General features: G+C 42.4%; 1 protein-coding gene across 2 annotated transcripts in view; it reads right to left on the bottom strand.

Annotated features, from left to right (window-relative positions):
* LOC124008534 (equilibrative nucleoside transporter 2-like) overlaps positions 1–22429 on the bottom strand; it is a 28241-nt gene extending 5812 nt beyond the window's left edge. Inside the window, exons 1-9 of one of the 2 annotated variants that reach the window (XM_046319876.1) lie at positions 22193–22429; positions 5590–5646; positions 5152–5233; positions 4146–4291; positions 3705–3844; positions 3177–3311; positions 2881–2978; positions 2139–2208; positions 1522–1694 (exon numbers count right to left, since the gene is read on the bottom strand). In XM_046319876.1, coding sequence (XP_046175832.1) covers positions 1522–1694; positions 2139–2208; positions 2881–2978; positions 3177–3311; positions 3705–3844; positions 4146–4291; positions 5152–5233; positions 5590–5621 — 876 coding nt within the window. In that variant the 5' untranslated portion in view covers positions 5622–5646; positions 22193–22429. Of the gene's footprint in view, positions 1–1521; positions 1695–2138; positions 2209–2880; positions 2979–3176; positions 3312–3704; positions 3845–4145; positions 4292–5151; positions 5234–5589; positions 5647–7173; positions 7334–22192 lie in introns of those variants that run through there. The other variant, XM_046319877.1, reaches the window with a different exon arrangement.
* Positions 22430–23638: the final 1209 nt, after the last annotated feature.

The following is a 23638-nucleotide window of genomic DNA, read 5'->3' as shown; positions in this document are numbered from 1 at the left end:
TAATGTGTCCCTGAACAAAGGGGGGGGTCAAAATCAAAGTAACAGTCAGAATCTGGTGTGGCCACCAGCTGCATTAAGTACTCCAGTGCATCTCCTCCTCATGGACTGCACCAGATTTGCCAGTTCTTGCTGTGAGATGTTACCCCACTCTTCCACCAAGACACCTGCAAGTTCACAGACATTTCTGGGGGGAATGGCCCTAACCCTCACCCTCCAATCCAAGAGGTCCCAGACGTGCTCAATGGCCATGGCAGAACACTGACATTCCTGTCTTGCAGGAAATCATGCAGAGAATGAGCAGTATGGCTGGTGGCATTGTCATGCTGGAGGGTCATGTCAGGATGAGCCTGCAGGAAGGGTACCACATGAGGGAGGAGGATGTCTTCTTTGTAACACATAGCATTGAGATTGCCTGCAATGACAACAAGCTCAGTCCGATGATGCTGTGACACACCGCCCCAGACCATGACGAACACTCCACCTCCAAATCGATCCCGCTCCAGAGTACAGGCCTCAGTGTAACGCTCATTTCTTCAACAATAAACGTGAATCCGACCATCACCCCTGGTGAGACAAAACCACGACTCGTCAGTGAAGAGCACTTTTTGCCAGTCCTGTCTGGTGCAGCGACGATGGGTTTGTGCCCATAGGCGACGTTTTTTGCCGGTGATGTCTGGTGAGGACCTGCCTTTACAACAGGCCTACAAACCCTCAGTCCAGCCTCTCTCAGCCTATTGCGGACAGTCTGAGCACTGATGGAGGGATTGTGCTTTCCTGATGTAACTCGGGTAGTTGTTGTTGCCATCCTGTACCTGTCCCGCAGGTGTGATGTTCGGATATACCGTTTCTGTGCAGGTGTTGTTATGTGTGGTCTGCCACTGCGAGGACGATCAGCTGTCCGTCCTGTCTTCCTGTAGCGCTGTCTTAGGCGTTTCAAAGTACGGACAATTTATTGCAGTATGCAATTTATTGCCCTGGCCACATCTGCAGTCCTCATGCCTACTTGCAGCATGCCTAAGGCACGTTCACGCAGATGAGCAGGGACTCTGGGCATCTTTCTTTTGGGTGTTTTTCCAGAGTCAGTAGAAAGGCCCCTTTAGTGTCCTAAGTTTTCATAACTGATCTTAATTGCATACCGTCTGTAAGCTGTTAGTGTCTTAACAACCGTTCCACAGGTGCACGTTCATTCATTTTTCATGGTTCATTGAACAAGCATGGGAAACAGTGTTTAAACCCTTTACAATGAAGATCTGTGAAGTTAATTTGATTTTAAGAATTATATTTGAAAGACAGGGTTCTGAAAAGGGGACGTTTCTTTTTTGAGTTATATATATATATCTATATATACACACACACACACACACACACACACACACACACACACACACACACACACACACACACACACACACACACACACACACACACACACACACACACACACACACACACACACACACACACACACACACACACACACACACACACACACAGCTGAGTAATAACAGAGGTCAGCGTTACCTTTTTGAACACCTCCATGACGGTGGACTTCCTGTCCTCAGCCTGCTCCAGGGGAAGGAAGTTATGCTTGGGACTGCCTTCCTCTACCTCCACCTCCTCGCCGCTGGCATCACCATTGGCCAATGAGCCGTTGGCCTTGCCCTTCAGCTTGCCGTTCTGCTCCGTGTCCCTCTCTGCCAGGTGAGGAAGAACATGACACTAGTTTCTGGGGCATGTGCCCACCAGACTACTACAGTTAGTGAGGGCCACAGCCCGCGGGCATTGTTAAGGTGGTGGGTAGGTTTTGGTCATGAGTGATCTGAACTGCCTGCCAGAGGGGAATTGTTGGAGGAGGGGGTGACCGGGGTGGAAGGGGTCAGCAAATATCTTTCCTGCACACTTCCTTGTCCTGGAGTCGTGCAGGATCTCGATGGAGGGCAGGTGGCAGCCAATAACCCTCATGGACATGGGGACCTGATGCTAGATCCAAACTCCTACTCTGAAATGCTTGATACATACAGGCCCCCTGAGTTTAAAGGGGAATACTAGCAGTGACAGGCCGCACTGTACTGGATGGTTATTGAGATGTATAGGAGGATAAAATGAATAGGCCTCTCAGCAGCTTTCAGCAACCTCACCTTTCAGCAGCTCGTCTGTGGTCTCCACCTCATAGCTCCTGCTCTTGTCCAAGTAGAACCGGGCAAACTCCTAGATGAGACCGGAGCAGAGGACAAATGAGACAGACAGAACATTCGCCGAACTTGAACATGGATTCCTTCGATGAAACATAGTAATGCTGTACTGGTCAGCTACAAGCCCAACCTGCGACACAGATTCTTTAGATATGTCACTCCCACTCCCTGATGCTGGATGTCGCCGGTCTACTAACCACATGTCCTGGCAACTGCCATTACGCACACCTGGCAACCGTCATTACGCACACCTGGCAACCGTCATTACGCACACCTGGCAGCCGTCATTACGCACACCTGGCAACCGTCATTACGCACACCTGGCAACCGTCATTACGCACACCTGGCAACCGTCATTACGCACACCTGCGTCTCATTATCAGTCACACCTGGACTTCATTACTCCCTTGATTACTCACCCTTTATATGGCACTCGTTTGTTATCAGTCATCGGATAGTATGTTTGTGTTTCCATGTCAGACGCTGCTCTTGTTTTTTGTTATCGGTCCATTTTTGTTGTCATTTAACTCACTAACTGCACCTGTTTCCTGTCTCCCTGCGTCAACGTTACAAAATAAAACTTGGCTGTAGTCCCGAGGGATACAGGGTCTGTTCTGAGGCCCAACGTGTGATATATATCTATCTATTACATTCCAGTCCTGGGGCTTCGTAGTGCTGAGCCACTCACCAGGCGAGGCAGGAGGAGGTAGCTGAGGAGAGTGAGCAGGGTTCCTACACAAGGAGTGATGAAGTAACCCAACGCAGCCGTCTCAAGGTCGGTGTCACCTGTCACACACACAGGAAAGAAAATGGAGAGGTCAATTCCAAGTGAAGTTGCAAAGGCCACATCATACTCACTTGACTACTTGCCGCATTTGAATGATTTGCTAGTCAGCCACTGAGCATATCTGATGTGAGCGGTGCGTGTTTATTTCCAAGTATTTCTTTGTATATTTGATATATTGGTTTGTGTGTGTGACTCACTGGCTATGGAGACCAGCATGGCGAGAGCAGCGAAGGTGCCGGCCAGCCCCTGGCCACTCATAAACACAGCGCTGTACCTCTGAGGCAGCAAGCCCACCAGGCCAAACAGACTGCCCTGTAACACCGCTCCAAACGCTACAAGGAGAGAGAGAGAGAGAGAGAGAGAGAGAGAGAGAGAGAGAGAGAGAGAGAGACAGGGTTAATAATATAGCACACATCATCAACAAACAGTTAATGATACCATCCCCTCCTGCCCACACACACGCAAACCTTACTCATACACACTATATTAATGCCATCACACACATCTTGTGACAAATGGTTTCTCTTCCACACACACACACACACACACACACACACACACACACACACACACACACACACACACACACACACACACACACACACACACACACACACACACACACACACACACACACACACACACACACACACACACACACACACACACACACACACACACACACCACAATGACCCCCCCCCCCATACAACCACGTCCTACTCACAGTTGATGAACCAGATGGTCGCCATGGTAACAGAGAAGAAGCAGTCCTCCTCCATAGTGACCTTGACCAGGATGGCAGTGAGGATGAAGAGGACGAGGATGAAGACCAGGCTGCCCGCTATCCGCACCATCTCTGATATCCTACGCACAAATTTAAAAAAGGTTCGTTCACAATCTCACTGGATTAGACAGCAACACACCACCTTCATGCAATATTACAAATTTTTACTTTTTACTTTAAACTGAGGCCAACCTAGAAATCCACTCTATCACAAAGCATATTAGCTTTTTTGCACCTATTTGCAGTTGAATAAAATGGCCAACACAAAAAAAGGTTGTTCACACACACATACTAGATTGTCAGCCAAGTATGCAGTAAAAAAAACGTGTTTGTTTAGCATTTGGAGGACATGTAGACCTGAGAGAAGAAGTGCTGTCTCACCGCTGATAGAAGAAGGAGTTGAGCAGAGTGCAGAGCAGCAGGGGGAGCTGGGACAGCAGAGTCATCCAGTTGTTGAAGTAGTACTCTTTCTGGACCACCACCGTGCCGTTGCTCCATTCTGTCTTGTTGAGGCGTCTATTGAAATACTGTTGACAGAAGAGATAAAAATAGTCTTTTTGCAAACACTTTTATCCACATGTTGGTACGTTACAGGGATGCCCGATCAACTGAGCCACACGGGACTCAAGAGATGACCCAGTTTACATCAACAATCGATATGGTTGTTAGTTGCTATCGGCTAAGTACATACAGTAATGGTACATCAGTGGTCACACGTCACTTGTTCCTATACAAATAGGTCTAGTCATTCTACAAACATGTACTGTATACCAAGAATCAAAGCTAACCCTATGAGCTAACCCTACGAGTTGTGGGGTTTGACATTTGAACATACAGCGAGCTTAGCCTTAGAGGCTAGGCCACACACACACAGCTCCAAAGTGGAATACTCATGTGATGTTCTATAGCTTAAGGGGGTCTCCAACCACACCATAAGGGGTTAACTTCAACATACAGATACTTAGTGGACACCAAGACTACATAACAACAGGGGGCCAGTCACATTAAATCCCTCTCGGACAAAATACTTGACTTGAACATACCAACAACTCAGCTAATCCTCTATGTACAATACACATGCAGAACAAATACAAACAACATCTGACTTTCAGAGGCTGCTTTTTAAAAACGACTTTTCCAAGATAATTCCTTAAGAAACCCAATGCTCTACTTGGGCATGACACATACAGTATTGCACTTGAACCCGAGCCAAAGTAGATCTGCACTTCGATCTGTAGCTTTGGGAAAATTTAATACAAACATTTCCCAAAGCTACAGATCTAGGATCAGATCTACCTTGCCCTAATCCTGACTGTAGCCTTTAGGGTGGTGAATAACTATCTGACCCTGAACCTGTTGTTATGAAGACATGTCAGGTTGGGCTTACCATGGAGGCGGTCATGAAGAAATTCCATGGTAGCAGCGTCCCGAGGCCCAGAATGAAGAAGGTGATCCCCACCAACCAGCCCCTGGGAACGGGAGGAAAATATGAAAAGATCAGAAACAAGCATGTCATTCTTAAGTTTTTGTTATGTATTTAGCATGTTATTTGTTTAAAAATAGCAGGTAGTTTATGTACCGTGAAATAAAGTGCAACCAGTCAGGTTGAAATACGACAATAGTGAACTTTATTGAAGTACATCAGAAATCAAATCAAATCGATTAATAACAGTACAAAGTTCCTTTTCAGCACCACTGCTTTGCTTGGAGCGCATTTCACTTAAACTCAAAATGTAAAAATAGGACTCTGGTTGAGAGTGAGAGCAGAAACGAGAAAGAAATAGATACTTATAGTTTGCAAGACTAAGCGGCGCCAGCGACTCACCTATCACGTGGGGCGTCTGTCCGGTCCTTCATCCTGTGCTATGGGGTTCGGTTTAAACTAGGGGCAAAAGGAAGGGGAACATAGTCAACATAAAGACCAAGTGTAGATTTGTCTATCCTCTCTAAGCACTTTATTTACAGAATACAAATACAGTTCATTTTCCACATTCTAGAACATTGCGGCAAGGAGTAGGAGCCATTCCCACTACACGACAGTATGTCCAAGATAGGGTTGGGCAGGATTCAGATTTTCATATCGTGATACCGGCCTTCTCTCATCCCGGGATTTATGGTATTACAGTCTTAGTATATAAAGGGGGCTCTAAAAACGGAAAAAAGCCCATTGGGCATCTATAAACAGAATGCTAACAAACTTGTCACCAACTAATAGAGAATTTCAATTCAGGATGCTAGCTAAATATGCTAACAAGCGCAAAAATCAGGCAATCCAGCTCATAAAGTTATTCGGCAGGGGGTGGCAGGTAGTCTAGTGGTTAGAGTGTTGGGCCAATAACCCGAAAGGTTGCTAGATCGAATCCCCGAGCTGACAAGGTAAAAATATGTCGTTCTGCCCCTGAACAAGGCAGTTAACCCACTGGGCCGTCATTGTAAATAAGACTTGGTTCTTAACTGACTTGCCCAGTTAAATAAAGGTTAAATAAATAAATACAAGTATAGGTAGTAGCTGAGTTTGGACCATTACAAGCGAATGTGAACGAGTGAGATTGTGCAAATGAACAACGTTTTGACGCATGCTTGTCTGAAGGAAGAACGGGGCTGGTTCTGGAGCAGTATGTGTATATGCTGTGTGTGTGGAATCGCTAGGGCAACAGGCCTGCCTGCTCTGCTCTAAGAATAGGGGGGAGGAGCAGACGGGGTGAGAACAGAGGAGAAAAATAAAACACAGGAAATCAAGTTAACAGCTGTACAGATCACTCATCCAAAATGCTTTGACTTCTCAAACAAGGCAAAAAGCTAAACACACACATATATATATATATATTACACACACATACATACATACGATGCCACGTCTCCTTGTATATTCAGCCACTTACTTGCAGTGCATTCTGAAAGTATTCAGACCCCTTAACTTTTTCCACATTTTGTTATGTTACAGCCTTATTCTAAAATTGATTTAAATTAATGTAAATGTGATATTTCAGTTGTATTTTTTTCTTTTCTTCAAATAAACAGTTTTTCCCTTTGTCATTTTTGGGTATTGTGTGTCGATTAATGAGGGGGGGGGGACAATTTAATCCATTTTAGAATAAGGCTGTAACGTAACAAAATGTGAAAAAGTGAAGCAGTCTGAATACTTAACGAAAGCACAATAGCTAACTAGCAATAGCAAGTTAAACCCGCTTTCTCCCGTTGTACTACTTACAAACACGTGACTGGCTCAACAGTTCTGGTGAACTACGGTAAGCTTCATAATGTAAAATAATGTGACACGTGAAATGAAGACCACAATCTGCTTCACCTCCTAGCGTATTACACAAGTTGACTGCAGGTGGTAACTTAAAGTAGCTACAAATATTCAAATTTATTGAAACACTTCAAAGAAACAGTTGACGGTACTGACATTTTTGAAAAAGCTTCCCGTGGCTTTTTCCAAATATCCCGGTATACGGCCCAAGCCTCGTCCAAGAGCCACTTGATAGTAGCCTGTACTGTGAGGCTGTTAGCTGGATAGAGAGAGAACCGACCCCTCTCCCAGTTCAACAACTTCACACTCTATCGATTTCAATAGGAACAGTCAGTTCTACAAAACTGTAGATTAAGCAAGAGTCCACTCCCTGTGTACACACTTGGTTCTGTACACACACAAACGGATAGGCTCCACACTACAACCCAACACAAATAGAAATTGCCCAGGTAGCAATTGAAAGAGGAGTGTGAGGCCCCGGGGCACAACTGAGCAGTGGGTTAACTGCCTTGTTCAGGGACAGAACGACAGATTTTCACCAGCTGCGTAGTTTACAAAAATCTATCCAAAAGTTGTTTGGGTCCTACAGCTTCCGCCGTACGAAGAACGTAACTCTATTTGAAAGATGTACCCCATTGACAATCCCGTCAGTTGAAACGTATCATCTGAGTCTGCCATTGAGCTCTGTTGTGGGAGCAAAACATGGCTACCCAACTTGTTTTGACTAGTCTGTGTGGAACAGTGGCAGGGTGGATGTGAGGGAGTGGGTTGGCAAGTCCCTACCCGTGCTGACTGGGAGAAACCATATCTGTGAGCGTCAAACAGAGATATGCTTTTCAATGCAGAAATCCATAAATTGAAGTGGGGGGGGGGGCTTGTTTTTTTATATATACATATCCCAGTTGTAGAGGTAAGATTGACATTTTAAAAGGGCTGTCATTTGACAGAAAGCTCTTATGTTTTGGGTTTCCTTTGTTTCCCTCTTAGACATAGCTGACCTCAGTCATCAACAACGCCATGTCATCAACAACGCCCTGTCTCCACAAACATACACTGCCTGCACACACACGCACACCAGAGCTGGGAAGATAAACCGACCGTACCGGTCACTTATCTCAAGCATTCTGCTGATATCATTCATTACTTTTTTAAATTGATTTTTTATTTTTATTTCACCTTTATTTAACCAGGTAGGCTAGTTGAGAACAAGTTCTCATTTGCAACTGCGACCTGGCCAAGATAAAGCATAGCAGTGTGAACAGACGACAGAGTTACACATGGAGTAAACAATTAACAAGTCAATAACACAGTAGAAAAAAAGAGAGAGTCTATATACATTGTGTGCAAAAGGCATGAGGAGGTAGGCAAATAATTACAATTTTGCAGATTAACACTGGAGTCATAAATGATGAGATGGTCATGTACATGTAGAGATACTGGTGTGCAAAAGAGCAGAAAAGTAAATAAATATAAACAGTATGGGGATAAGGTAGGTAAATTGGGTGGGCTATTTACCGATAGACTATGTACAGCTGCAGCGATCGGTTAGCTGCTCAGATAGCAGATGTTTGAAGTTGGTGAGGGAGATAAGTCTCCATTTCAGCGATTTTTGCAATTCCTTCCAGTCACAGGCAGCAGAGAACTGGAACGAAAGGTAGCCAAATTAGGTGTTGGCTTTAGGGATAATCAGTGAGATACACCTCCTGGAGCGCGTGCTACGGGTGGGTGTTGCCATCGATACTATACTAGAGAAATGTGATGTAGGAAATTAAATACGTTTGCTAATATGAGTGATTGTTACACCCATTCAACTATAACACTAGTAGTAGTAGTTTAAAATGATAATTTCAAAACAATCTGCAGAGCACTTTAATGTTATAAACTTATCGTTCAATTTATCGTTATTGCATCAATTCAGACAATTTATCCCGATAGGGATTTTTTGGCCATATCGCCCATCTCCAACATAGACACATAGATTAGTTGAGTATCTGGAGCATCAGCATTTGTGGGTTCGATTACAGGCTGAAAATATCCAGAAACAAATAACTTTCTTCTGAAAATCGTCAGTCTATTCTTGTTCTGAGAAATGAAGGCTAATGTGAGAAATTGCCAAGAAACTGAAGATCTCGTACAACGCTGTGTACTACTCCCTTCATAGAACAACAGCGCAAACTGGCTCTAGCCAGAATTGAAAGAGGAGTGTGAGGCCCCGGGGCACAACTGAGCAAGAGGACAAGTACATTTTATTTTACTAGGCAAGTCAGTTAAGAACAAATTCTTATTTTCAATGGCGGCCTAGGAACAGTGGGTTAACTGCCTTGTTCAGGGACAGAACGACAGATTTTCACCTTGTCAGCTCGGGGATTAGATCTTGCAACCTTTCGGTTACTAGTCCAACGCTCTAACCACTAGGCTATGTTGGCACCCATTAGTGTCTAGTTTAAGAAACAGACGCGTCACAAGTCCTCAACTGACAGCTTCATTAAATAGTACCCTCAAAACACCCGTCTCAACGTCAACAGTGAAGATGCGACACCGGGATGCTGGCCTTCGAGGCAGAGTTACCAAGAAAAAGTCATGTCTCATATCTCTAGACTGGCTAATAAAAGATTAAGATAGGCAAAAGAACACAGACACTGGACAGAGGAACTCTGCCTAGAAGGCGAGCATCCCGGAGTCGCCGTTTCACTGTTGATGTTGAGACTGGTGTTTTTCGGGTACTAGGTTGCCAGGTGTACGGTGTTTCCTCCAACACATTGGTGTGGCTGGCTTCCTGGTTGGACGGGCATTGTGTCAAGAAGCAGTGCGGCTTGGTCGGGTTGTGTTTCGGAGGACGCACGGCTCTCGACATTCGCCTCTCCCGAGTCCGTACGGGAGTTGCAGCGATGAGACAAGGCTAACTGCTACGAATTATACCACGAAATTGGGGAGAAAAAAGGGGGAAAACATTTTTTTTCAATGAAAAAAAAAGAAGAGATGTCCAGATCAACTAGCCCATTTCAGCAACTGTTATTTTTTGTATGTAGGTTTTTTAAGCCTATAGATATTGTTGTAATTTATTACTCACTCAAATATCACATGAATACACATTAGACATGGCAAAGTGAATAGAAGTGCATGACCGTTTGCTTAAAAAAAAACTGCAACATTATCGTTGCATAACATAATGTGTCGAACTGCAGGAAATAAGCTTTAAAACCTGCAAAATTCTCTACCAAGAAGAGGGGTGTGAACAGTTTGTGTCATGAAGAATAATTGGGCTCATAGAAATAGATGTGGCGCCCTCGCACGCAGGGGAGGGGCATGGGATGTTCCCCAGTGCTGGAAGAGGGGGGTGCCTGAGTGAAAAGGTCTGGGAACCCCTGGGCTATATAAATTCATTAATATGGGCAGAATATTGTATATAAATTCATTCGTGTGGTTATATAAAAGACAAAGCTAAAAACAGACTATACTATATCTATAGTATACATTGTATTTTCATTTTAAAGATTGTATTTTCATTTTATCTAGTGTTTACACCATCCATTAACACCAACCATTCACTATAAAACATGTATTTATTAACAAATAAGGATTAGCAAAATACTAAAAATGGGGCAAAAATAAGTCAACCTAAAACATTTATTTCAAATAACCAACAACAACAAAAACAGCACCATAAAAACAAGTTGACAAACAAAGACTGTGCTGTGTGTTCTGGTCTAATAAGGCTTTGTGGGAGTCATTGAAAGGGTTGAAATTGATAAGTATCACAAAGAAGTGTCCGACTAGGCTAGGTACTCATTTTCCTCAGATGGATTTTGGAGCATTTGAAAGTGTAGACCACGCTCCTCTCCCAAATGGTGGGGTGGGTAGTGCCAAGATTAGCAGAAAATGGTTATACCTTTGACACACGTGTCCATAGAACACTCTTCCATGAGTCTTGATGATCATCCAGGTGCTTTTTTTGGCAAACTTCGAGTCCACTTTTTGGACGACATGGGTCCCATTATGTCTGGTGAAAACCAAACACTGCATTCCCACAGTAAGAACCTCACACCGACGGTCAAGCATAGTGGAGGCAGTGTGATGGTTTGGGAATGCTTTGCTGCCTCAGGTCCCGGATGACTTGCCTCAATAAAAGGAACTCATAAATTCTGCTCTGTATCAGAGAATTCTACAGGACAATGTCAGGCCATCTGTCTGTGAGCTGAAGCTGAATCGCAGCTGGGTCATGCAGCAAAGACAATGATTTTTAAAAACATACAATCAAAAATCGAAAATTGTTAAAAAAGCAACACATTTTAAGTTTTGGAATGGCCTAGTCAAAATCCAGACCTAATCCCAATTGAGATGTTGTGGCAGGACTTGAAACGAGCAGTTCATGCTTGAAAACCCACAAATGTTGCTGAGTTAAAGCAATTCTGCCTGGATGAGTGGGCCAAAATTCCTCTCCTCCACAGTGACGTGAGAGACTGAGCAACAACAACAGGAAGCGTCTGGCTAGAGGAGGCACAACCAGTTATTGAGTGTAAGGGGGAAATTACTTTTTCACACAGGGGCATTGGGTGTGGCATAGCTTTGTTTATGAAATAAAGGGGGAAAAAGTATGTAATTGTTGTGTTATTTGTTCACTCAAGTTCCCTTTAACTAATATTAGGTTTTGGTTGAAGATCTGATAACATTCAGTATATAAAAATAAAAAAACGCAAAAATAGAGAAAATTAGAAAGGGCGCAAATACTTTTCAACAGCACTGTAAGGTCACTGAGTCGAGCACTCAATTTCATACACAGTTTCAACCACAAAGATCAGGGAGGTTTTCCAACGCCCGCATGAAAGGGCACATATTGGTAGATGGGTAAAATAAAAAAAGCAGACATTGACTATCCCATTGAACATGGTGACGTTATCACACTTTGGATGGTGTATTAATACACCCAATCACTACAAGGATACAGGCATCAATCAATCAAATGTATTTATAAATCCCTTCTTACATCAGCTGATGTCACAAAGTGCTGTACAGAAACCCAGCCCAAAACCCCAAACAGCAAGCAATGCAGATGTAGAAGCAGCGTGGCGAGGAAAAACTCCCTAGAAAGGCCAGAACATATGAAGAAACCTAGAGAGGAACCAGGCTATGAGGGGTGGCCAGTCCTCTTCTGGCTGTGCAGGGTGGAGATTATAACAATACCTGGCCAAGATGTTCAAATGTTAATAGATGATCCTTCCTAACTCAGTTGCCGGAGAGGAAGAAAACCGCTCAGTGATTTCACCATAAGGCCAATGGTGACTTTCAAACAGTTAGAGTTTAATGGCTGGGATAGGAGAAAACTGAGGATGGAACAATATTGTAGTTGCTCCACAATACTAACCTAAATGACAGTGTCACACCCTGACCATAGTTTGCTTTGTATGTTTTGTTTGGTCAGGGTGTGATCTGAGTGGGCATTCTATGTTGGATGTCTAGTTTCTCTGTTTCTGTGTTTGGGCCTGATATGGTTCTCAATCAGAGGCAGGTGTTAGTCATTGTCTCTGATTGGGAACCATATTTGGGTAGCCTGTTTTGTGTTGGGTTTTGTGGGTGGTTGTCTCCTGTGTCAGTGTTTGTACCACACGGGACTGTTTCGGGTTTCCACGTGTCTTGTTTTTGCAGTTTATTCATGTATAGTTTCTTTATTAAAGAACCATGAATTATAACCACGCTGCATTTTGGTCCGCCTCTCCTTCCCAGGAGGAAAGCCATTACAGACAGAGTGAAAAGAAGGAAGCATGCATCCTGTTTGCAAATAAGGCACTAAAGTAATGCAAAAAAAGGTGGCAAAGAAATGTACTTTATGTCCTGAATACAAAGCGTCGTGTTTGGGACAAATCCAACATCACTGGCATCGGCATGGACTATGGAGTTTTTTTTAGGACAAAAATAAACGGAATAGAGCTAAGAATAGGCTAAATCCTGGAGGAAACGCTGGTTCAATCTGCTTTCCAACAGACACTGGGTGGCAAATTCACCTTTCTGCATGACAATAACCTAAAACATGCAAACATGCACTGGAGTTGCTTACCAAGACGACATTGAATGTTCCAGAATGGCCTAGCTACAGTTGACTTAAAACTTCTTGAAAATCTATGTCAATAATTGAAAATGGCTGTCTAGCAATGATCAACAACCAACTTGACAGAGCTTGAAGAATTGTAAAAATAATCATGTGCAAATATTATACAATCCAGGTGTGCAAAGCTCTTAAAGACTTACCCTGAAAGACACAGCTGTCATCACTGCCAAAAGTGATTCAAACACATATTGACTTAGGGGTGTTAATATTTATATAAATTAGATATTTCATTTTCATTAAATTAGCAAAAATTTCTAAGAACATGTTTTCGCTTTGGGGGGTATTGTGTGTAGGAGAAAATGTATGTAATGAGTGAGGAAAAATGCATCCATTTGGAAATCAGGCTGCAACAACAACAAAATGTGGAATAAGTGAAGGGGTATTAATACTTTCCGGAGGCACTGTATGTTGCCGTAAGAGTTGCGCAAAATTGGTAGAATATGATTCACAGCTGTAAAGTCTGCCAAAGGAAATCCACTAACTATTTACTCTGGGGTGTAAAAACATCTGGAATCAAGAATTTTTTTAAATGTATTTTTAATTTAGAAAATGTTCTCTAACTTTCACACACTTTGAATATGTGGAGTACGTTTTATAGATTTTGTGGGGGGGGGGGGATCGAATTTACCCAATCCTTTTTTTAAATTGAATTTAAAGGCAGGAAAATGTGAAGACTGCAAGTATGGAACGTTGTTTGGGTCTTTGCGTGTCAAAAACAATACACTTCAAATAACACTATTTGACGCATCAAATAAGCTTTTAATTTCACACGTCAAATAACATAATTCTATTATGGAATGGTGTGTGTGCTGAATTTGCATGTTCAAGCCAAGCTCCACCACTACTATTCAGTAGCACTGTCTGCAAACAAGCACACACCGGCCACGAACGATGTGTATACAATACCGCGTTGTTTATCATTTGTTCAACCAAATGGGAAAAGGTCTCTGTGAGCCTTTGAAATAAGATATTTTTAAAACATTAAAAAAACATTTGCAAATATCTTCGATACAGATGTTATTAGCAACTTCTGCGGAAGCTAGCTAGCTTTATCTTGGTACCTAGCTAGCACCAATGCAACCAGCCTGAAAACAATGACCAGTAGAAACTGCAGTAATTTTCAATATTCTTAGCAATGATTTAGGAATCCATGTGAGTAAGTATTAGCTAGGTAGCCACTTTTGTTGAACTTCAGTTCATGTAAATAACTAGCTAGCATTTGTTGTCCAAAGCTTATGTTATAAGCAACCAGCTAGCTTCCTCTGACTAGTGAGGCTTGCTTGACCGGACCGGGTTATGTGTTTTGTCTAGCCACAATAAGGATGAGCCACAATAGTGGAATTTGTGGTTGTCCTTCATGCTAAAGGTTCTTCTTTGAAAGTGACACAGAAGGTTACAAATTGGTGGAATCATGCCATATTTAGACTAGATAATGTTAAACAAGGTTGGGGTGTTGTAATGTGGAGCAATGAAATGGAGAATCAGTCTACTCGGTGACACCCACTGAACACAACTGTGAAAAGTTTATGCAAATATCCTCTTATCAGGGTCTTTGAATGAGGGAAATCACCTCCCCAGTCAGCCTATTGCACGTACTGACAATCATATTGCACTGTACAAGCCTTACCTATGGTTGGGGGATCAAGACTCTCAGACTCCAAAACATCCACGCAGTATTGTTTTCCCTCTGGAATAGTGTTCAATACACATAGTAGGTTGACTGGTACAATAAATGTGTCTCAATTCAGTGGTCTCAGAGTCCCGCAATAACAGCTACAACGTTAATGTTCTCTGATATACCAACCTCATTTAGCATGATATATTCAATTATGACATAATTCCCCTATTTGTATTCATTTGTGTCACTGTCAATGACAGACTTTTATTTTGAAGGCAAACCGCAAATTCCACTACTGTGGCTAATCCTTATTGTAGCTACCTTCACATTGGTGGATCTGCCCACCATCAATCAAATAAGAACTGTCTTATAAATTAGGGGTATTTTAGATGTAGCTACTGAACTAGATGGTCGTTTTGCTATGATAAGGTAAGAACATTGCTTTGTATCCATCAGCTAGCTAGCTTTTTTATGACCAGCACTGTCCAGAGCTTGGTGTGTCTGCGTGTGTCTGCACTTCTGCGGCAGCACCAGGTGCACGAGACAAAACTTTACCAGCATCATAGCATACGTATCGGTGAATCGCTGTGCATATGAAATACGACCGATAGTTATTACACATTGATTACACTATGGAAAAAAATGTATGAACGTGTTAAATTATTATGTGACGTCATATTCAGGTCCTGATTGGTCAACGAGTTTATTTAACGCGTCAAATGGTGTTATTTGACACGTAAGGACCAAAGCGGCGTTCCATATGCAAGGGGTGTGTCGACTTCCACTAGGCACTGTAGTAGTTTCAAGTTTTTAATGTCACGTGCACAAGTACAGTGACATAAAAAGTGGCCAGTCACCGGGTTCTAACCTCGGTGACAAGCTAGGAGAGGACAATGCTGTTGAACGCTTAGCTGTAGTCAACGAACAGGACTCTTACATTGGTATTCCTCTTATCTAGGTGGGTGGGTCTAGGGTGTCTGGGATGATAGAGTTGATGTGTGCCATAACCAGTCTTTCAAAGCACTTCATGATTACAGATGTGAGTATAACAGGGAGGTAGTCATTGTGGCATGAAGCCTTAGAGTTCTTAGGAACAGGAATGATGCTAGCCATTTTAAGACATGTGGGGATTAGATGTGAAATTACAGTGAAAGCGCTCTGGAATACCGTCCGGCCCCGCGCCTTGTGAGTGTTGACCGGATTCAAGACTTACTCATGTCAGCCTCGGAGACCGAGATCACTCAGTCCTCTAGTGATAGACCGGAGGTAGGCCTATATCTGTCTGGTCAAAGTCATTTCAACATAACTAACTACACAACAAGCAGTCAAGCAGAACTGTTGAAACTGGGTAAAGCCATGGACAACGCTACCTTGTGAAGGAGTGAGAGAGACCTGCTCAACCTCATCACCCAGAGAGAAGGGGAACTTTAGACGATCAAGAGAATAGCACGTACACAATCACTGCCCCATGACAATTTAATCAGCTGATTAAGCAGAAACTTGGGAGACTGAAGATTCTTGTCTACTTATTTTCGCAGACGAGAGGCTAAGAATTGATGGGTTGGGGAATATGTATAAAAAAAACATCGATTTTTTTATATTTAAAAATAAAACTTTATTACAGAAACATATTACAATTCCTGAAAGACACTAGAAAACACCTATATACCGAGGGCTCTGGAAACAAAAATAAAACAGGGCAACCTGATTCTGTGGCAGGAAAGAGTAATTTCAGTAAAGTTGTCCTTTCAGTGTTTCAGGCGACTTGTCATTTTTTTTCAAGACAAATCAGGGAAGGTCATAGACAGGCAAGGTCACACTTGGTGAAGGTTTCACTGTGGCCAGCAGTCATGCAATAACAGGCCTTGGGAACGTTTAATGGAATTTGTCAAAAGAGAACACAAAAATGTTACTCCCACATTCACATAACTTGGCATTGGCTGCTGTCAAACAGGTTTTGGGAGGGAAATAAAAAAAGGCAGAGTCAGCCAGCTATCTAGCTGATTTATCAGCACACAATCACATGCCAGGTGATGTTAGGGATTATAAATGCATTATGACTTAATGCAAAGAATGTGTAAGTAAGGAGGACTGGTACTTGAAGGTTAGATAACCTTGTGATATGCGTTCTATAAAAAATAAATACTGGACTTTTAGATATATGACGAGGCTTGGACAATGTTCTTCTCGGCAGTTCTCCCCGTCACACTTCCAAGTTCAACACTTGGAACAGTACGATAAAAGATAAGAACATAGCAATAATGGTCTACTAATGTTTTCACACTGTCAAAATAATACGTCTCGCAAAGCAAAGTAGGTTTTTAGCTGATTTTTGTCTTGAATTCCTTGCTTTTCATCTGCTTTTCCACCCCTTCTTCTGTTTCCCTTCCAATTTATAGCACTTTGCCATGAGCAAATGAGTGGTTTCTTTGTTGAAACCCACTATGTCAAATATGACATAAACCTATGTTTTATAAAGGGTGACATAAGCACCGCTTAATAAGGGCTTTATAAATCATATTAAAATTGAGGCTTCACAAAGTATTTACAACCTTGTCATGCATCTTGGTAGAGCATTGCAACGTCAGGATAGTGGGTTCTATTCCCGGGACCACCCATACATACAAATGTATGCGCGCATGACTAAGTCGCTTTGGATCGTGTCAGCTATGTTGTATATATTATATTCCTTTAAAACATTTCTAGGATGGCCCAATCTCTTCCCTCTCGGGTGCATAGCAAATATTGGACCGGTCCTCAACTTTCCCCAAAAGTCTGTGCTGCAGGATGACACACACTCTAAAGTGCAGTCATGTACTGCAAAAAACACTGGAAGGCCTTTTAAAATCCATTTTTAACCTAATTAACCCCCCCCCCCCTCCCCCTCCAAAACTGTAACCTAAAAAAATGTGGGAAAAAGTCAAGGAGTCTGAATAATTTCCGAAGGCACTGGATATACGTCAAACGGTATTGTGGAGATATTTCGTAGTTTTTTCATGGGTATATTACTTTCCGATTTCAATCTTATAGCAAACCTAAGCGTGAATGTTATGGAAAGAGGAGATCCTCCGATATGCCCTTACATACTTCGAAGCAACCTGGAATACATTTTTTAGATGACCAGTGCTTCTATAGTGAAACAAATCTCACATCTTTGCAGTTTGCAAGCGATGTTGGGCTACATTGTATCATTGTTTCTTATTCAGAGCAAACTGGCGAGCAACAACATAATTTCACTTAACTTGAAGAACTCCTGGTTCTCTTGGCTTTGCAGTGTATCCACACATTTTTGAATGGTGGTGAAGGGGGTGATTAAATTGACATTATAAACCGGGTGGTTGGGCTATGAATGCTGATTGGCTGACAGCCGTGGTATATATCCTCTTAAGAATCGTACCCTTTTTTTGCGCCTACAATTTGCGCCTAAAATAACATACCCAAATCTAACTGCCTGTAGCTCAGGACCTGAAGCAAGGATACACATATTCTTGATACCATTTGAAAGGAAACACTTTGAAGTTTGTGGAAATGTGAAATGAAATGTAGGAGAATATAACACATTAGATCAGATAATGCATGTTTTTTGGTTTGTGTTTTCCTTTTTTTTTAAATCATCTTTGAAATGCAAGAGAAAGGCCATAATATAATATTGAAGTTTAGGCACAATTTAGATTTTGGCCACAAGACGGCAGCTGTGTATGTGCAAAGTTTCAGTATGATCCAGTAAAGCATACACAAAATGTTTTATCAAGTCTGTCCAAATGTGCCTAATTGGTCAATTGATACATTTAAAAGTGCATAACTATAGAGAACATACAAAAATTATATGGTAATACAAAATGTAAGTTTAAACACTCACAGGAATGTCAAACATGATGGATCATTAGCTTATACACCAACTTTCACACATCAAGATGGCCGGGCGGGGTGGTGTGGAGCCAGAGATAGCAGGGGTTCAAACTGTAGAACCCAGTTCCCACAGTTGAATAAAACTATGCTACATTTCTATCTCTGGGACCCTCAGTATGACATAGAGCAAGATTACTGAATGTAAGTACATTATCTTCAGATGTGAATGTATCTAACCAGTTGAAGTGATAAGTTTGTTGCAAACAATAGCATGGTATTTTTTCACTGTAATAGCTACTGTAAATTGGACAGTGCCCTTATGTTAACAAGAATGTAATATTTCTGCCCATATAAGACATGTCTATGTCCTGGAAAGTTTAGTCACTCTAGTCACATTAGCATCAACCATCCCGGTATAGGGACACCAATCCCGCAGAGGATATCATACCACGGGTTAGACAAAACTGTTATTTTTATTATTCTAATTACGTTCGTAACTAGCTTAAAATAGCAATAAGGCACCCCGGGGTTTTGTGATAGATCGCCAATATACCACGGCTAAAGGCTGTGGTCCACACTCCGCATTGCGTCTTGCACAAGACCAGCCCTTAGCTGTGGAAAATTGGCCTAATACCACACCTACTCGGGCCTTATTGCTTCAATATACAAGGGGGGTTGGTAACTGGGTTTAGCCTTCAGCCAATTTGTTCCTGAGCTTGTAACTAGTCGGCGGGCCAGAACATAATTAGACTATTAGCAAATCACCTCACTGCCCAATTCATAGCACTACACATTTAACACGTGGTTAGTGAGATAATCAATTCAATGACAATAATAATTAGATCTGATTTCAGTGGTAAAATCACCAATGTCTCTATTAATAGGTCTACCTATATTCATCTTACCAGATTTCTCCAATGCCAAACCAGTGTGTCTTGTTTGCAACAAAACTCTCGCTGTTTGCAAGGAATTCATTCTGAGATGTAATTATATATCTAATCATGGTACTTTCAGAAGTACATTTCCCACCCCAGACATGAGGCCTGAGTCCGACGCAGAAAGGAGGTAGGTGGCCTATTTAAGGAGTGCATGGTGACAGTATTGGAGGACATAGCTATACCGACAAATATATGGATAAACATAATTGCGTCTGTCAAACAGGTAAGCATACCTCTTATTGCTTCAACAAAGCCCTCGTTAGTAAAAATGTGCCTCCTCAACTTTCAGCACTGGCCGCTGTCCATATTGATTTTAGAAACAGATCTGGCTTCACAAGCCACCACTCCTCATGCCATGAAGGAGAAAATAATACTAGCATTAAACTTCGATTCATTGGGCCACTCGAGTGGCGCAGCGGTCTAAGGGGTCACTACAGACCTGGGTTCGATCCCAGTCTGTCTCGCAGCCCGGCAGCGACCGGAAGAGCCCAGAGGAGGCGGGATATCCTTGTCCCATTGCTCTGCCAGCATGATGCATTTTTTGCATCATATGATGCTGCGTTTTGCATAACACCAGCTGTATTTCTGTATTTATGAATCTACACATCTTGAAAACCTGATTGCTAACATGCTAAATATTTTGGGACTATATCAACAATGGACTAATTAAACAAATACCAAAATATAGTGTTTGGGGTAGAGTTTTCCTTTAAGAAGCTTTTGAGAAACAGGGCCCAGAGCCACCAGAGTGGGGTTGTAAATATGCTGCTGCTCTGTGATGAGGGAAGCACAGCACTCAGGATCCTCATGAACAGGACACCCTCTGTCTCCTGAATAAGTAAGTAATGTGTTTGTAGCGGTGACTCTGGGCTGTTTCTGGGAACGCTCGGTCACTGCCCTACACACAGCCACAGACACCAATTCAGCACCTTGCTGTTCCTCTAGACTAGAAGTCACACTAGCAGACTAGTCCACACAGACAGTAGCCTATTAACGGTAGAGTAGGATAAATGACATTCAATTTAGGTTTTTAATTCCATGACTCCGAATGGGCCGTCTTGCATACAGAATAGCTGTCCGTCAGATTAAAGCGCCATTTATTGGGGGACATGGGCTCGCTTGAACAGCAGGACTACAAAGAGATCTTTACCGGTTTTCCCAAGCCATAGATGTGTCATAACACTGTGTAATTGTGAAATTACTTTCATGGGCAACACACATACTCTCTTGCTCTTTCTTCTCTCTCTCTCTCACACACACACACACACACACACACACACACACACACACACACACACACACACACACACACACACACACACACACACACACACACACACACACACACACACACACACACACACACACACACACACACACACACACACACACACACACACACACACACACACGCGTAGACCAGATTGTAAGTGGAGCAGCTCCCTGATTTATCAGTGTCTCTGAGCACCAACTGGTCTAGTTGTTACTGTCATAACCAAAACAGAAAGATTAGGATTTATCTATTCTGTCATTGTTTTCATATCTAACATGATAACAAAAGGTGGAATTTTCTCAAATCCTTTCCATTGTGATTTTTTTATTACTCAAATAAGCTAATTTGATTATTTACTTAGGCTATACAGGGAAACATTTTAAGATCCTAGATGTAGATATAGCCTATCAAATCAAATGTTATTTGTCACACGCGCCAAATACAACAGGTGTAGGTAGACCTTACAGTGAAATGCTTACTTACAAGCCCTTAAGCAACAATGCAGTTAAGAAAAATACCTTAAAAATATATAAGAAATAAAAGTAACAAATAATTAAAGAGCCCTTCTCAGTAGAACTGTTGATTTTCACTTCCAAATCATATGGTAGACACCAGTACAGAAAATAAACCCGTCTGATCGATCACCCAGAATTTCCAGAAGAGGCCGCGCAGTTTATCACTGAATCTCTTATCCGGGATTACGAGTAAATCTCGACTGCGTCAGTCTTGGCCATGTGGTGTCCAAAAAGCCCATGATGAATATTGAATATTCAAAACTGCGTGTCCTTTGGTGACGATTTCCAAGCCCTGAACAAGCGCTCCGTCATGGCGTATGATGTGAAAGAGTCCGTTTGTAAAGGCTGACTGGCTGACTGTTGAGAGCACGCCGCAATGCACCTGTCGCGCCATTCTTCAACAGATATGCAATTTCAATAGAATTAAATACATCTAGTTCAATTGAAAATACGGTTTAGGATTTGACGTAGACTTCGGTGAATTACAGCATGCCTCCGTGGGCATATGCATTACGAGCAAACTTGAGTAACGTTAATTGTACTCAGCCTAAAGATGTCGGGGAATGTGATGTATATTTCCCTTCAGCATATTAAATACCAATAATCTAATTTCACTAAAGAACCCATTTGACAGTTGTAAGCAGGTGACATTATTCTAGCAACACTACAAAAAGGGGCCCCTTTATAAATCCCAGAAGCCCGGTGAACAAGAGCGGCTTTGTCTGTCGCATCACCTAACAGACAATGACGAAAACCAATTCACACGATTATACTCCCAAACAATTGATCGCTACGATTAACTGAAACAATTGTGGTAATTCATTCCCGCTTTCCGTATCAAACCGCGGAAGAGGCCAGACTCACATTGCGCCCACTCACCTTGTAGTGACGAGAAACGTGGTAGTCAGCTCAATGTTTTCACTGTCGCGACTGTAAGCAAAGCTGATGTCGTTGTGAATACCAAAGCGACGACATGAAGGTCATTATTAAAAATTGTTACACCGTAAATGTATCACTCCACGTGGCCCGAGCGCCAAATCGTTACGAACGGCTACGCTGAAGTAAGAGACTCACGTAGAGCGTAACCTTCATTTGCCACGATCCGGGCAGAATCAAACACAGCATCGCATATTGCTGAGATGCTCCTCCCATAAATGTAGATCGTGGACTACAATTTTTTTTCGGCAATAGGAAGTGATAACGGGAGGGCTGCAATGAACTGTTGTGTTCAACTTCTCACACAGGAGGCAAGGGAAAGGAGGATACCTAGTCAGTTGTATGCATTCAACTGAAATGTGTCTTGATGTTGCGGGTCATTTTGACCCATTTCCACTTTTGAGTTGTCTAAAATACTAGTTAACCTGTTTGTTTTCTCCATGAAATGAAATACCTTTTCCTCATTTAGGGTCATGAGCCTAACTTCAAAACGTGGACACTGGTGTGTTGTGGAATGTCTGTGCATATTCTGTATACAAACATGATGTTGTGGGTCATTTTGATCCGGAGGCTTTCATGTGTATCGATATTGGCACGTGTCCAAAATAAACAAGTGTCTCTGTATTTTGCTTTGACTGGTTCTGGTTGCACTTGTATGATTATGTTTGGGTGAAAATGAGTGACCAAAGTTTCTCCTTCTCAGTGCGAGAGCAGCAGATCTCTGACACAGACAGTCAAAAAGGAGCTCCGAAAGATTTTCAGTCAATGAAGCCTTATCACAAATTCTGGACTGTGACAGTCAAATAGGAGAAGAGGTTTCAGAGATGGAGGACAACGCTGTTGATGATCCAGATAGCGCATTTTTCTTTGGTGAAGAGGATTCAGAGGAGGAGTCTGCCATACCATCCCCTCCATCAGACGAGGAGAGAGAGCACACAACAACCATCACCCAGAGAAGAGAGGACATGAAAGTCTAAAGGTGGTGCTATAGAATGGTCACCGTCACCCCAACGAAGTCAAGGTAGACTGTCAAGCACACAGGTACATTGTGTTCAACACGCGGAGAGAAAGACTGTGAAGGGATACTTTTGAACAATAAGGGTCAAATGACACCGAAGTGTTATCGTTACTGGGAAATACAAAACAAATGCCTACTTGGGGAAACAAATGCTTGTTTGTGAGATATGTTTGACAAATAGTTATTAAATATAGAGTTTTTGGTATTGTATTTCTTCTTCCTGAAAGGTCTGAGAAGACAAAATAAAGTTGTCTTGTTTTTACTTGATTCTTTGACTGTCTGAACTGTGCGGGTCAATCTGACCCATCTCACAATGGGCGTAGTATTTTTTCAGCAAAGCACAAGCACAATCGCCCAATCAGAGGTGCGGG

Source organism: Oncorhynchus gorbuscha, linkage group LG21, assembly GCF_021184085.1.
Source record: "Oncorhynchus gorbuscha isolate QuinsamMale2020 ecotype Even-year linkage group LG21, OgorEven_v1.0, whole genome shotgun sequence".
In the NCBI taxonomy this organism is placed as follows: Eukaryota; Metazoa; Chordata; class Actinopteri; order Salmoniformes; family Salmonidae; genus Oncorhynchus; species Oncorhynchus gorbuscha.
Note: the sequence above shows the minus strand (reverse complement) of the source record. Positions and strands in the feature narration are given on the sequence as shown.